Below are 15,613 nucleotides of genomic sequence, written 5' to 3'. Positions count from 1 at the left end.
TCATATTGGTCCAAGGGGTCTATAACTGAGTTATTGAAATCTACATTGGAGTTTTGTGAGACTTATGGGTTTGAGGCAGGTAGCCTGCAAGTGCGGCTTTTTAAAGCGAGGGGGAGTCAAGCGCCCAGGCATGTTCCGCCGCTGTCCCTTTCAGAACCACAATTTCAGAGATAATCAGCATCCCCAGCGCATTTCCCAGCTTTGCCCCAGCATCTAAACCTTGTTGTCAGGAGAGAGAAGCAGATTTTGCTTTTATGTTTCGATATACCTCCAATTTACTCATTCTCTGCATGTCTTAATAATAGTCCTTAAAAAGACTACTCTGAATAGCTAGCCACTCCAATACCCTCAAAATATACCTTTCAGTGGTTCGGTCATATCTGAATGAGTGTGAGGAACGTCAACATTCGTAACAGAGTAGACATGTACTTGCATGTGGGCATATAGGTTATGCAGCAGACAAACAACGGGTAAGTGAGCGAGAAGAGTCACACAAAATAATTCACAGTCCAGTACATCATTTGAGGAGGCTTATTTTTAGGACCGAATATGAGACGTTAAGGCACAGGGCGCTGCTGTCATATAAGCGCGGGGGCGACGCGGAACCCAATCAGCGTCTGTGTTCATCAAACAAAATGCATTAACAGGCCCACGGTATAAAATGAATGCTGCTGTTCTCCTTCAACCAATTTTTACAAACCCCCACTTCCCCTGTTCTCACACGTAGGCTAGCCGACAACCCCTCCTCACCGCGGCGCCACCACTACCCCCTCCCTCTTGAAAGGGAATTAAAATCTTTAATATCTTTCCAGCAACCGTTCGGTGAACGAGCTCTTGGCTTAGGAACCAGTGCGCAGAAGCTGACGCGAGAGGAGAAGAGAGTCGTCTGAGCAAGGAGAATTTGCATCCATGCGCCGTGCTTAGCTGTCGTCCGAGAAGAAGCGAGCCAAATCAAACGTGCAACACTGACACCGATGTTTAGAACAACACGGGCTCCAATCTGTGCCGTGCTCCTCAGGCTCCAGACGTGCTAGTGTCGGGTTGGTGTGGCGTGCCGTGGATACCCTCTCCTGGTTGTATAATTCTTCTCTCGCTCAGCAGCAGCAGCAGCACGTCCTTACAGCCCTCCTCCCCCAAACTCTCCACTTTTATCCAAGCAAAGAGAAACGAGGAAACGGGGTCCCTTCGTTTTTCAGCCTTCTCTAACTCATACTGCTCCTTTCAGATTGATTTTCTTTTACATGGCGCAAGGGCTATGCGAGCGGGACGGTAGTGGTTCCGATTCTGGGTGTGATACAACCACCGTGGATTTGGATATCCAAGCAACAGCATCAGCAACAGAGCATTCGGGGAGCAGTTCCGGCGCCCCCACCACCTTGTTCTCTACCCGGCTCTATGTCGAGTAATGGTCGGCTCGTTTTGCTGGATGCTCCCCGCTTTATACGGATCGTCGACGGCATATCCTCCGACAGCAAATTGCCATTTTCGACGGAAACCCTCCAAGAGCTAGGAGCTACATATGGAAACTGGGGACCAGAATTTTAGGAAAAAGGAAATCTAGCGGTTGTTTAATTTGTTCCATTTCCGTCTGATTTGTCAGTTAAATAATTAATTTGTCGTGCTTGATTTGTTTCATTCCATCGTTGGTTTGATTTGTCGATTTAAATGCTCGCTCAATGATATTTCGATTCACCATTTGACAGATATCCTCTATTTCCTTTTTTTAATTTCCACTGGACTTTCATCTACCCATTTGCATTCTACTCTCCCTTATTTGAAAAGATCTTTTCCTGTCCTTCATTTTCCTTGGCCCCTCTCTCCCAGCTTTTCCCGGTATATTTAGACGGACTGGGCTTACATATACATATTCAAAAACTGCATAGACGTTCCTACGCGGCATATTCTGTCACGTAGGCCAGCTTTATTAAAATTCATTTAATTCTTTCAAACATATTGAAGTGCTTGGCAGACACTGCTGTCTATACGAGCCTACCATTACTCTAACGTCTCCCCACCCCCTTCCACGCTAACCATTTCATCTGAGTTTAGCGTTCCTCACAGTGCAGTGTTTATCCTTTTAATCCTAACCCATCAACCTACCTTGCCTGTGATGTGCAAGTGTTGAACTATTAATTCAAGAAACACTGTCAGAGACTCAGTGGCATTTTGCAACCAGTTGGTCTCGTATTCATCAATCGATAGAATATATCGATTTGCCTATTCATTTTTATGATATATCCTCTACATTATTTAAGGCCTAAGTAATTACACGTTATATACAAATAATATAAATAATCTCATTGCTAGCTTTACAGCTCGAGCGTAGGTGTAAACTGTAGCTGTAGAAAAAAGCAGTTGGAGATTTTTAGCCTCGTTAGGCTATTGAAGTGGCTATATTTCTTCTTGGTAGGAATAGAATTATATAAGACGAGCAGGCAGACGAAATAACGGCGCCTCGCTTCCCAACCTCCCTGAAACGTTGACCAATTTCTCTCTTGCTTGGTTCTCACCCAAACGCAACCATAAGGTTCCTACCGCATCCTCCCCCTTCCCCCTCCTTTCGATCAAATATATCCCATTTTTTTAGTTTGGTTTGGTCCCGTAAATTTTCAAATATTTACTTCCTATACATCAAAAGGAAAGGGGGTCCCCCTTTCATGGAATGCGGCAACATGGGCGTGTTTGACCGCGGAGTTCAGATGCTATTGACCACTGTCGGTGCATTCGCCGCCTTCAGTCTCATGACCATCGCGGTGGGCACGGACTACTGGCTCTACTCGCGCGGCGTGTGCAAAGTCAAATCGGTCAGCGAGAATGAGACCAGTAAGAAGAACGAAGAGGTGATGACCCACTCTGGCTTATGGAGGACGTGTTGCTTGGAAGGTAAGTCATGCTAGTTTGGTGTCCCCTTTCTTGGTGTCCGGTGGAACGCCCACTCACGTTCTTTCTTTCAAGACAGAGCACCCCCCCCCCCACACACACACACACATATGTTCACGTGTTGACAGAACCAAATTCTTAGATTAGTCTATTCCTCAGTCTCTCCCTTAGTCTGTTCTTCGTGGTGTGTCATCTGCGGCCAAGAGGTGAGAGTGTAAGGACATGGCTCCAGTAGCACCATGGACAGCGACAGCAGAGCAGAATCCAAAGATCCCCATTCCAAAGCGTTTCCATCTGATCAGCGAGCCACAGATTTCATGACACCCTTAAAACAGGCCTCCTGTTTCAGATCAGATCAAATTCACTCCAATGGTGCTATTGTAGTAGCTCTAGTTTCTGTCTCTCTTTATTTTGCTTGAGTTGTCCATTTAGGGTGCTGCTGCTCTGAACCCAAACTCAAAGTTTGTTGTTTGATTTTGAGCAAGAGGGTGACATATTTTAAGTTCACTATACCAGTCAGTCTTGCAAGAACAGTTAACTATTTTACTTTTTTAAAATCCCATTCCAATGGTCCTACTCAGATATGAAGACAAAAAACGTCCAGCTTCCCCTCTCACACATGAACTCTTACAGGCTGTATAACATACTATGTATTACTTTCAGTGACTCCCAAAGATTATCTGACACATGATTAAAGGTTCTAATTTGCTGTCATACGGAAGTGGGGGTCATATAAACACCCCAAATCTCCTTCTGCCAATGTCTCAAGGGTTACATCCAAAAGACTGAAATTCACGTATCACAACGCACCCACAAAATCTCTTACTAGGAGAAACATATTCTCTACCAAGTGTTTCACTTTTACCTCTAAAGTATACTCTGAAGTATGTGCTTAACAAAATTAAGTCAAATCAACAAGCTTCTGTGACACAAAGTGAATTGTACAATGATGTCAAACATCTTTATATTAGATAAATGGTGAAGATGTTCAAACACATCTGACTTTTACTTTGACGTCTGTGAGATGAAAGCATCCAGCAGCCCAAGATATATGCCCTTATGTGTGTGTGTGTGTTTATGTGTGTGTGTGTGTGTGTGTGTGTTTGTGTGTGTGTGTGTGTGTGTGTGTGTGTGTGTGTGTTCAAGCTGGTTTGACCTTGTTAGTTCCTCCATGGAGGCCTGGACTAAGAGAGTGGCTTGTGCCACATCTGTGAGGCTGAGCCAATGCCACATCTGCTCCAGGGTCACTGAGGGCCGTTCTGATCACCTGCTCATGGCCTAACTGCGGGGCTTTGAAGTCCTTGCGCCATTTGACATGGGCATATGTTTACCTCAGCAGACAGCTCAAACCTGGATTGGAAATCTCCCAAAAACACAGACACACACACACACACACACACACACTGTTACACACACTAATGCTTCAGCAATCCGACAGAGTCTCCAAATTATTCAGAAATGTTTTGATCAAGTGGATTTCAGTTGCTCAGCTGTTGGAGGTTTCAGACTTCAAGGTGTCTTGTGCAGAGCTACAGTATGATGTAAGACGAGAATAGAGAGGACTATACATGCAAGTTTTTCATTTTTCACCAGAGTTAGACTCGGCTGGGGTCCAGAACCACTTAACCCCAGCTGTGGTTCCTGACTAGTGGGTAATTTTAAATGATTGCATCTCAGCTGTGTCTGGCTCCCTGACTGGTATTATCTCATTGACAGACACAACAGTAATGTGCCAATTAAAGCACAGTGGCTTAAGTGGTTACACACACACACTTTGCATATATTTGAATTTGTGTGTGTGTTTGTGTGTGTGTGTGTGTGTGTGTGTGTGTGTGTGTGTGTTTGCTTGCATTTGAGTAGGTGGTAGTCAGTATCTTGGTGTGAATCACATGCAAGTGCGGTTCACCCCTGAGTTAAGATGAAGGCCCACTGCAAAGAAAGTTGCGCTATTGCGCTTAAACATTGGGGTCAAGCTCATTTGAATACCGGCTCAAACGACTTCCTGCTGTGGAAATTGGGCTTTTAAAAAATGCAAGAGCAGCTTATTAATTCATGGATAATTAGCACAATTTATACAGGAATATTAACTAATAAGTTAAGGAATATTACAGGAATACTAGGGATGGTTTCCGGGGGGGGGGGGGGGGGGGGGTCTGTTGAAAGGGAGTGGATGGCACTCCACATGAAATGGGGTAGTTAATTGGTGACGTGAAGTTGAGCCAACATGGTTTTCAGATCCTGCAGGGAGACATCAAAGACATACTTGTGTATCTCAGACAGAACTGAAAGATCCTTAGCTGGGCACAGTCGAAGCTTTATATGGTCAGGCTCGTGCTAAATGTTGCACAAAACATGGAGACTTTAAAGGTTGCCTCAGTGAATGTAATTAAAGGTCAGAAAAGATTAGTCTTGCAACAAGTGGCCAGATTCGAGTATTTACAACAGAGCAGGCCTCTGATGTTATGAGGAGCGAATTGCATTGATTTAAAAAAAATGAGATGGACATTTTTACAAACACGTTAGTTTGTAAAAGCAGGCTCACTGTATTTGACTGAATGGATATTTTCCCATGAGATTAAGCCACCTCTCTCTTAACCACACACACAGAGAAACAGACACCCACGCATGTGCACACCCACACATAGATGAATGGGTATAGCTATTTGAAAATTAAACATAGAAAGTTTGCTCTCAAAACAAAGTAAAAAAAAAAGAAAACACTAAAGAAAACACTTTGGATTTCAGGTTTCCAGAACACCTCCCCCATTCCACAGAGGCATAACAGAGAGTTGCACTCTGATGGCTCTGTAAAATACTGAATTTATTGATTATGGAGATTTACTCTTGTTTTGAGCACTTTGCACTGGGCCATATTGTAAATATCATTCACAGCCTTTTCACAGCTGCCACTTCACCATGGCTTTAATTTGTGTGGCTGTACAGTTGGCTTTGAGAAGCCAAGCCATAGCTCTATTTGCTGCCTTTATTTTGACAGTTTAAACATTTGCTCCAAAGGGAGGTGGAATTGAAGTCACTCTTTGATGAAAGTGGTATATTTCTACACCTCTAAGTTTGAGAATAAAACAAGGCTTTGAATAGGGGAAAAACAGAGATTTGGCTGTAATATTTCTTATGTTCATAAGCTAACAATTTTAATATGCTTCAACATTTTTCATAAGCTTCAACATTTTTTATATGAGCTAAAGCTTGCCAATTATGGAGCATTCATTCATAAACTTCTAGATTATCATGAAAGAAAGCAATCAAAACAGCAGAATCATGTTTCCATTGGATTTGTATGGCGTGCTAGAAAATCAGCATCCCAGACCTTAAGCTGAGGGAATGCATTACAGCCACATCTCCATGTGTGGTCTTTCTTCCTGGAGGAGGAAAAGGACACAACTGTGGCCGAGTGCCATGTGAGCGCCGAGGACGGGGAAGTGTCAATCAAGCTGCTCCACAAGCCCTCTGCCTTGGAGCGGAGAGGAGCAGAGCACAGCAGAGTCGCGGATGGGAACCCCGCATGCGTGACGCAGGTCCATGTAGCCCTGCCACGCTTTAAATTACAGCTGGTGCAGTACTGCATGAACAGCGATTTTCTCTCTCTCTCTTCTTTCTCTCTCACTCTCTCTCACACACTCTGTCTCTCTATCTCTCTATCTCACTTTTTTCCCTCCTCTCTCTTTCTTCCTCTTAGGCTTTCTCTTCACTCTCCTTCTTGCTTACACACTTAGAGACACACACGCTGGCACACACACCTCACACAAATACACTTACTTGCATACACACACTTACACACCAACACAATCTCATACACCCGCTCTCTCACACACACACACACACACATACACACACGTCAGAGTGATGGATCAGGCCCCAGGGGCTGGTGGTCCATCCTGCCTGGGAAGCATTGCCATTGCCATAGCGACTCGCGGGCAGGTGTAGCGGTGGCGGAGTTGCGGTGGAATTCTTGGGCTAATCTCCTCGATTAATCTCCATTAGGCAGAGGAGCCGGAGCTACGCGACGGCTAACAGGGGGGAGAGGATCCACTGCGGAGGAGGCCAGACGGCTATGACAAAGGAGGGGTAGTTACGTTTGGTGGAGGGTTCGGGGGGTGTGGGGGTTGATAGTATTTTTTTTGTTCCTTGTCCCAGAGACGTGATGTTCTGCATCTGTGTGTGTGTGTTTGGGGGGCACAGATACTATAGAGCTCAGTGTGCCTCCTAGCCTGAGCAGATATTGTGTTGATCTCAGACCATGTATGCAGCTGAATGGTGGAAACACAGAACTGGCCTTCTGTGACTTTTACCAACCAGTGAAAGAAAGGGGGAAATACATTGAGACAGAATGAAGGGGAGAAGCAATAGAAATGGATATAGAGTGAGATACATTTACCAAACTCCCCCATCCAAAGCACAAGTGCAGTGGAGAACATGAAAGCATTTGTAAATGTACACATGCGGACATGTGTTGGTTCTGGAAAAGCATCCATGATCTTGATGTTGTTAGCACCTAACGCTAACTACTGAGTTAAGGAGCTCATTTAGAGTAGTGTGGATAGAGAAGGCTGAGCCGTGAGAGGTGTTTGAGAGACCTGGGCCAAGGGTATGATCATCACAGAAGTGGCATCCAGCTGTGTGTTCTCTCACCTCGCACACTCACACACACACAAACTATGAGGAACCAGAACAGATATTTTGGGAAGCTTTGTTGAGAGGCAGCATACACTGCCATATATCCATCATCTTGGTGGGGCGGTGGTAGTGTAGTGGTTAAGGAGCTGGGCTAGCGTGCAGTAGCCTGAAAGTTGTAGGTTCAATTCCCGGCTTCCACCGTTGTGCCCTTGAGCAAGGCACTTAACCCCAAGTTGCTCCGGGGACAATGTGATCCCTTTTAATATAGCGGACATATGTAAGTCACTTTGGTCAAGAAGTGTCTGCTTAATGTAATGTAATCTTATTCACTCAAGTCTGAACAACCTACTCTGTGTGTGTGTGTGTATCCCAATATTTGGTACAACTACCTAGTTGGTTAAGACTTAAGCTTATGTTAAGACAACATATACACATGTAGAAATCCAGTAATACACAAATACTCCCCCAAAAACACACTCACACACACATCTGAAAAGTGTATGTGTGAGAGAGAGACAGAGAGAGACACACACACACACACACAGATAGACAGGGAGACTCTCTGTGACTTTTGGCAGTGCCATGGCTGGAGAGACGCAGGATTACTGTCATGGAGCGATCAGATAAGGCTTACCCGCCTGGCACAGGGCAAATCCGACTAATGACCAGTGTCGAGAGTGGCATTACGCCGCATTAACACACACTCCACACTGTACACACAGCTGCATGGCACAGATTACAGAGTTAGCATGAGGGGAGCATTATCCCAATCACATCAACTCAGGCCATCTCAGACATGGATCGCCGCGCCGACCGGCCCCGGCGATCTCCACCCGCGCTCAGCGGGGCCCCTTTGTCAGCCATTACAGCAGGAGACCTCACACAGCCAATACCCCACTGCCAGCAGCACGGAGGCAAGATGTCACTGCTTAGGCAACAGTCATCTGTCCCCATATGCAGTACATGGCAAGTGTGTGTGTGTGTGTGTGTGTGTGTGTGTGTGTGTGTGTGCATGTGTCTGTGTGTGTGTTCTAGTATGTAGAGCGTTGAAACTGAGTATTAACTTACTCATACCACCAGGGAAAATACTTTGACTCTGAATGTGACAAAGGCCTTAGCACATTTCTAATGGCAAAGCTTCAGACTTGGGGCATTAAAGGAGAAATCCGGCGATTTACACATAGATCTCCATTTCTGGAGGCCAACTAGTACTGTCGGTACGAAAAAAAAAACCCAAAAACAATCGGTTTTACCTAGCTCGAGTTGCTGCAGCCAACAGCGAAAGCAGACAGGCAACTACATCGCTACACTCTGAACATCGGGGCTCCTGAACATGGTGGATTTCTCCTTTAAGGATGATGTTGAGAATGATCCCTATGCAGATTGTGGTTCAACCCAGGGCACAGTGAAAATACCAGAGGTGTGACAGTGTCACGCCATCGCACCAGCTCAACAGCTCACCGTAACCATCTGGATGTGATGTATGGGGCTTCATTTCATTCGGGTTTTCATTCCTCCAGCTGCATAGGACAGCTGATCATTTCAGCCTTTTATTGGTTTCTCTCTCTCTCCCTCTCTCCCGTTTTCTCTCTCTGTCTGTCTCTCACACTGCGACTAACACCTAGATCATCACACTTTCTGGAGTCATTGACATTAGACCTCAAAGCATACTGGTTTCATTGCTGCCATTATTTCTGGTTATTTCCAATAATAAAAAAGACTGTGACATGTGCACTGTTGCATGGTGCTGCACTATTTGTATTGCACTGGAAATGGAGCAAAGCTACAAAGCGGGTGGAATGACTCCCTTTAAAATGGCTGAGAAAATACTCACATTTAAAATGAATAAGTAATGTAGTGTCCTTCAATTATATCACTAATGTAAAACATCATTGAATGTCTTCAAGATCATGTTTAAATAACTTGCAAGTAGCCTATACCACAACACTCTGGATAGCTAGCTAGGTTTACCAGGCTTTAAATTACCATGAAAGAAAGACTAAGAGGGGTTTGTAGCCCACCAGCCAAAAATGAGGCCATAAAACACCCATCTGTATAATAAAAATATGTTACATATGTTCTGTAGGTAAACCAAGCTAATAAGGAATAAGGCAAATGCTTACAATGTGCTCCTGAACAGAAACACAACTTGTTTTCACCTGCACATTCCCAAATGAATATTACTTTATTTCAGCACATCTTCACATGATCACATCTCAACCATATTGCACTGTAGAGAGGACTGTTTGGTACCCCCACTGTAGGCTACTGGTTTTATGTAAGGTCTCTATCAATGACAATCAAAAAAGATGCATTCATCTATATATTTCTGTATCTGTCATTTTGACTCAATGCACTACTTTACCTTTTTAATGAGTCATGAAATAGGAGAAATGGAGACTGCCAGGTCACGTCCTAAAATCCTACTGATGTGACCATGTGACATTTCTGAAACACGAAATAGCTAACGACACAAAACTACTTTACAAAACTACTTTGTATTGTCAGGTATTTTTGATGACTCTAGAGCTCCCCCTAGAGTTGTGATATATTTATATTTTACTTTGCCATTCTTAATGGCCTACTTCTCATGGCTTATTCCCCGTGCACGAAGGACTAACAACAGGCAAAAACCATTTCGAAAGAGCTATATCTACTGACAAGGTAATGTTTCTCGATTCTCGCGAGATGTCTTTGGGTCGACAATTCTAGAAGTTGCATTGCTGGTTCTCTCGTTAGCAACTCAAGTTGGCTTCGTAGAGTTTATATTAAGGTGAAAATCTCGAATAGTGTACCTTTAAAACCAAATACATTGATTTCACAGCAGTGAAGCCTGTATTAAACTTGAATGTCCTTGCACAATTTAAGGGAATTGGAGCACTCGGAACACTCAGAGGTCCACAGGGCACCAAATAATAACATTTATTAATGATTCTAACCACACAGGGATGACTACCAAAATTAACAAAATAATAGCCAACAGTTTCAGAGTCATTTGATAAAAGAAAGTAATGGGGGAAAACTTTGAAGGTGTTATGATAAGGTCATCTCTAGGACTTTTGTATCTTGGCCAATATTTTTTATGTTTTTGCTATTTTTCTTTATGGTACAGAAAATACAGCTCTCTCTCTCCGTTGTGGTGCCGGGCCTGGTTAAGGCTATCACATTCTCCATGCACTATATGGCTAAATGAGTTGCAATCCTTACTCATAGATGCCTAAGCTTTGACAGGAAGGTATTTTTCAAGGACAAAATTTTGCTTTATCCATCTGATACCACCACATAAGGATATCTTTTCTTTCAGTAGCTACTCCAACCTCCACAAGCAGTTAACAGTCAGTCATCCTCTTATTCAACAAAAAGCAATGCCTGCTAATTAGCTAGCCCAAACCTGAGGGTCACCTAAGCAAAGTTTAACAAAATACTCAGCTGCCATATTGAACTTCCCCTGGCCTACTATAGTTAAACTCAGAACAACAAGTGATTGAAAAGTTCACAGCAAGAGGCCAGAGGACCCAGGGTGCATGAATGAAACTGAGTTATCTAAGGCATATTATGCTGTTGATGAGTCTTGAGAGATCTGTCCGGAACAGTCTGAGATCTACAGTAAGGAATGGTCAGGGTTGGTTAGTAATGGATTACATGCAATCTGGATTACGTAATGAGTTTACAAAAATCAAGTAACTTGTAACCAGATTGCAATAAAAAATTTAATCAGATTATAGTTATAATCTGATTACATTTTTGGGGATTACTTGATTACAATTAATCATGCAAACAATGCAACTTTTTTTATGATAGCCTAACTAATGTTTTAATTTGACAAGCAGCACATTCGTTTGTCCACAAGATGTCACTATCATTAATTGAATGATAGCCTGTAGTTCCTTAACAAGAAAAAGGTTCAAATCAAACCCCAAGGATGACGCCGACCGAAAGACCTGTTCCAGTTGGGAAAAATGCATTCAGTACTTGGCAATATCGCCACAACTTTTAATTAAAGACAGTGGAAAATAAGAATGTGTATGTCGTTTGCAAGTGGTGTAAAAAGTAATCCTAAAGTAATCAGATTACGTTACGTTTTGGGCATCCTATTGATTATGTTAATTACATGTGGGGCAGCCGTGGCCTACTGGTTAGCGCTTCGGACTTGTAATTGGAGGGTTGCCGGTTCGAACCCCGACCAATAGGCACGGCTGAAGTGCCCTTGAGCAAGGCACCTAACCCCTCACTGCTCCCCGAGCGCCGCTGTTGTTGCAGGCAGCTCACTGCGCCGGGATTAGTGTGTGCTTCACCTCATTTTGTGTTCACTGTGTGCTGTGTGTTTCACTAATTCACGGATTGGGATAAATGCAGAGACCAAATTTCCCTCACGGGATCAAAAGAGTATATATACTTAAACTTATACTTATATGTTATTGATTACAAAATTGCCATAATCTGTAGTCAGTAATGGATTACATTTCGTACGTAATCTGATCCAACCCTGGAAATGGTACAGGAATGGTGCTCAGTGCAGAAAAGCCTAAATAAAACCCTCTTACCTTTCATTTCCAATTGTATTTACCAGTCTAAAGAAAGTGGTCATTTTCAAGACCAGTTCCTTAAGTTAGTAGGGCTGTAGAGGAAGTAATTGTAGAGGTAGTCTTGTGTCATATTCAGCATCTGAAAAGACTTTCTTCATATGGGAAGCTAACAGATTAACGTTGAAGTCAAGCACAAAAGTGCAACGATCTGTGATTTCAAATTGAAGCCCATTTCCAATGTCCCTAAAACACGGGCAAGTACAATCACTAATCCGGCATGTATTTCTTTGGAATTAAGTAAACAACTGCATTTAAAACCTTCGTTTACAAGATTGCTACACGTTTGAAACTATTTGGTAAGAGCTTAATGCACCAATTTAAGTTTAATTTTACTGCTTGTTACTCCCCTGCTGGAAGTCGTAAGCCAATGAACCTTTTCCAGACCCACTCTCAATTACAATTGGTAGAAGGTCTGCGTGCCCACCAGGCTAGTGTGGAATCGCTGCACCATGAATGTTGATACATGTGAAATACATACAACTCTGTAGCAGAGAGTCTGCTGAGCCAAATACAACAAAAACATAGGGAGGTGCTCTGAACGGAAAGCTACCTGACAGCAGTTGAGTTGAAATATGGCTTTTCAAAAATGGCTGAAGTCATAATCAGTATGAAATGATTCAGCCTTATCCATGTAGACTTAAAAACACTCCTTTTTTTTGGATACATAATGTTTTCCCATTGCCATTTGGAGCGCACTGTTGTGATTGTGTGTGTGTGTGTGTGTGTGTGTGTGTGTGTGTGTGTGTGTGTGTGTGTGTGTGTGTGTGTGTGTGTGCACATGTGTGTGTGTGTGTGTATGCCAGCCACCCTCCTTTATCTGTCCAGAGAGATGGTCAGGTGCACGTTAAACATCACCGGCACCTAATGAGAGACTGGTGGAGGAGGAGGGTACAGGTAAAGTCTGCATTCAAATCTCACCTCATGAGAAACAAAGGGATCATAGACCATTACACACGCACACACACACACACACACACACACACACACACACACACACACATACACACACACGGCCACACAACCATGAAACAGGACTTCTTCCCTGTGGACGCGGGCTCTGCCCTCTTACACTTTTACGCACGTTTACAACACACGACACGCATCTCTGCACCGCTGTGCCTCACACTATAGCGGGCAATGGCGGCGGTGGCGACCGGCGTCCGACACATTAGGAGCTCCCACTTCTTCGTAATTATGTGCCTGCACATGGGAAGGCAGCCATGGTGATTGCTACTTTTCACAGCGGTCCCACGGCGTGCTTTGTTAAGCCTACTCACGACGTCGACGTAAATAGCGTGGACCTTAGCACGGTCAAATACATGCAATTACAACGAATGCAATTATGATAAATAGAGCTATTATTAAAACACAATTCAGGCCACCACTGAAATATCCCCATTTAGCCCTATAACCCAATACCACTGTGTGCACTACTGCATCCCCCTTATGACCTTCTAAGCACACTCTGGTCAGCTTTATAAAAAGACACGTTTTATCCTCAATTTACAAGTATACGCAATTATATGAGTGGGCATTGCCGAACCACAATATTTGTGTCTTATGGAGTTGTTCTCAGATACAAGAGCACGGTAAAGAACAGCTTTTGGGTTGGGCTTGTGTGAGTGTTTGTTGCCCTGGCACCATCCATTTTGAAAGGGCACAAGCACCCAGGGAGACCCCTCAAATGAATACCAATTAGCTCCGTATCCAATCCATTCGTTTTAAAGGCGAGCACGAGCACCGCTGCTCCCTCCCTCCCTCCCTCCCCAGTAGCTGGGGGAATCTGCAGCATCTGGTTGGGTGATGAATCGCCGGTGTCCTTGGCGCAGTTCATTTGCAATCCATTACTGTGCATTAGCTTTGTGTCAGAGAGGGACCCAAACATAATGCATCAACCCAGGAGCAGGGGGCGGCCAGGGAGAGAGGGTGGGGGGTTGGGGTGGGGGTAGTGTGGTGGGCAGGGGGGGTCTTTTGGCCGTCTTAACTCTGCAGAGTTCTGCAAAGATGGTCCAGGTACGAGTTGAGCTATTGGAGACTAACAGTGGAGAAGAGAGTGAGTGCCTTAATCTGGCTGCTCTCACTCTCACTCTAACTCTTTCTCTCTCTCTCTCTCACACACACACACACACACACACACACACAAACACACACACGAACACACACACACACACACACAAACTACTTCCAGACTGGCCTCTGACGCCGTCCAGCCAAGCGGGCAGACCGAGTGTGGCGGCAGTGGAGCGGGACTGCAGCACAGGCGGGAGAGAGACTGAGAGAGAGAAAGAGAGAGAGAGAGAGAGAGAGAAAGAGAGAGAGAGAGAGAGAAAGAGACTGAGATGTTTCCACCTCTGCAGATCCCACTTAGCGCCTAGCTGGCGAGGTGCTGACAGGCAGGCTGCCCGATCCAGGGACGAGCGAGGAGAGGGGGAAGGGGTGGAGGGGAGGGGTGGAGCGGACAGGAGAGCAGCGGAGAGAAGAGGAGTCGGCCAAGTATGTCCCTGAGTTGGAGCTTGTGTGTGAGTGGGCAGTGGAGGGCAGAGGGAGGGGGGGGGGGGGGCAGGGCTACAGGCCAGGGCACAGCACTCCAGGATGATGGGGGGTCGAGGGAAGACTCGGAGTCCAGATAAAGGGCACAACACGCAGCACAGACGGTACGAATGACAAGTGTGTGTGTGTGTGTGTGTGTGTGTGTGTTACTATACAGATCGCACTGCAATAAATGATGAAGGAGCATTACACATAGCATAATAACATAAATGTCTGTGTGAAGCCAGCCAGTGTACATTGAGTTAGAGAGAAAAGTTAAATTCATTGGAAATCCTTTTTCCTTTCTCTTGGGGTCATGTGTTATTTCATTTTACCTGTGGCCCTGTTCTGAGCACCAAGCGCTGAGGTCCACTGTAACTGAGTCTGGGCGATTAGTCAGAGCTTGAGATCTCGTATGAATTCCAGGTGTATTGATCGGCCCCCACGCTGAGGAGGAGCTGCAGTCGGCTGCTAACCGCTTCCCTTTCTGCTGATAATCAGTCTCTTGAGCTTCACCCGGGCCTGTCAAACTGACTAGCGAGAGGAGACGTCTCTCTCTCTCTCTCACTCTCCCTCTCTCCCTCTCTTTCTGTCTCTCTTGAGTTGAGGTCTGTCTCGCACACTTTCTCTCTCTCTCTCTCTCTCTCTCTTTCTCTCCCTCTTCTTCAGTGTTCCTGGAATACAGGGAATCTGATTGGTGGAATAGCCAAACACACAGGGCATGCTGACGGGACCTACAAAGTTTTTGGCTGACAACATAGCGCCCCCTTCTTATGAATTGGGAACAGCTGGTGTGGAATAAAGGCATCCTTTTAAGTCATTTCCTGCAGGATTTTTTTCCCTCTTTTTTTTTCTCGCTTTCTGTCATTCAGGAATCAGCAGAAATGACTGATAGATAGATTTAGATGCAGGTAGGCAGGAGCCATGAGGACAAATGAGCCCACCAACTGCAGCCAGCTGCCTTCTATATGCACATGTAGAGT

General features: G+C 44.7%; 1 protein-coding gene across 1 annotated transcript in view; it reads left to right on the top strand.

Moving 5' to 3' along the window:
• Positions 1 to 2,657: 2,657 nt before the first annotated feature.
• The window catches only part of cacng2a (calcium channel, voltage-dependent, gamma subunit 2a), a 55,054-nt gene continuing 42,098 nt past the window's right edge, over positions 2,658 to 15,613 (top strand). Inside the window, exon 1 of the mRNA XM_076265733.1 lies at positions 2,658 to 2,883. Within this exon, the coding sequence (XP_076121848.1) occupies positions 2,658 to 2,883 (226 nt within the window). The remainder of the gene's footprint in view (positions 2,884 to 15,613) is intronic.

The sequence above is a fragment of the Alosa pseudoharengus genome, unplaced genomic scaffold, assembly GCF_046254945.1.
Source record: "Alosa pseudoharengus isolate Yale_2024_CS ecotype anadromous, Long Island Sound unplaced genomic scaffold, YU_APseudo_1.1 YU_APseudo_1.1_scf_4, whole genome shotgun sequence".
NCBI lineage: Eukaryota > Metazoa > Chordata > Actinopteri > Clupeiformes > Clupeidae > Alosa > Alosa pseudoharengus.
The sequence above is the reverse complement of the archived record's forward strand: the minus strand, read 5'-3'. Positions and strand labels throughout refer to the sequence as shown.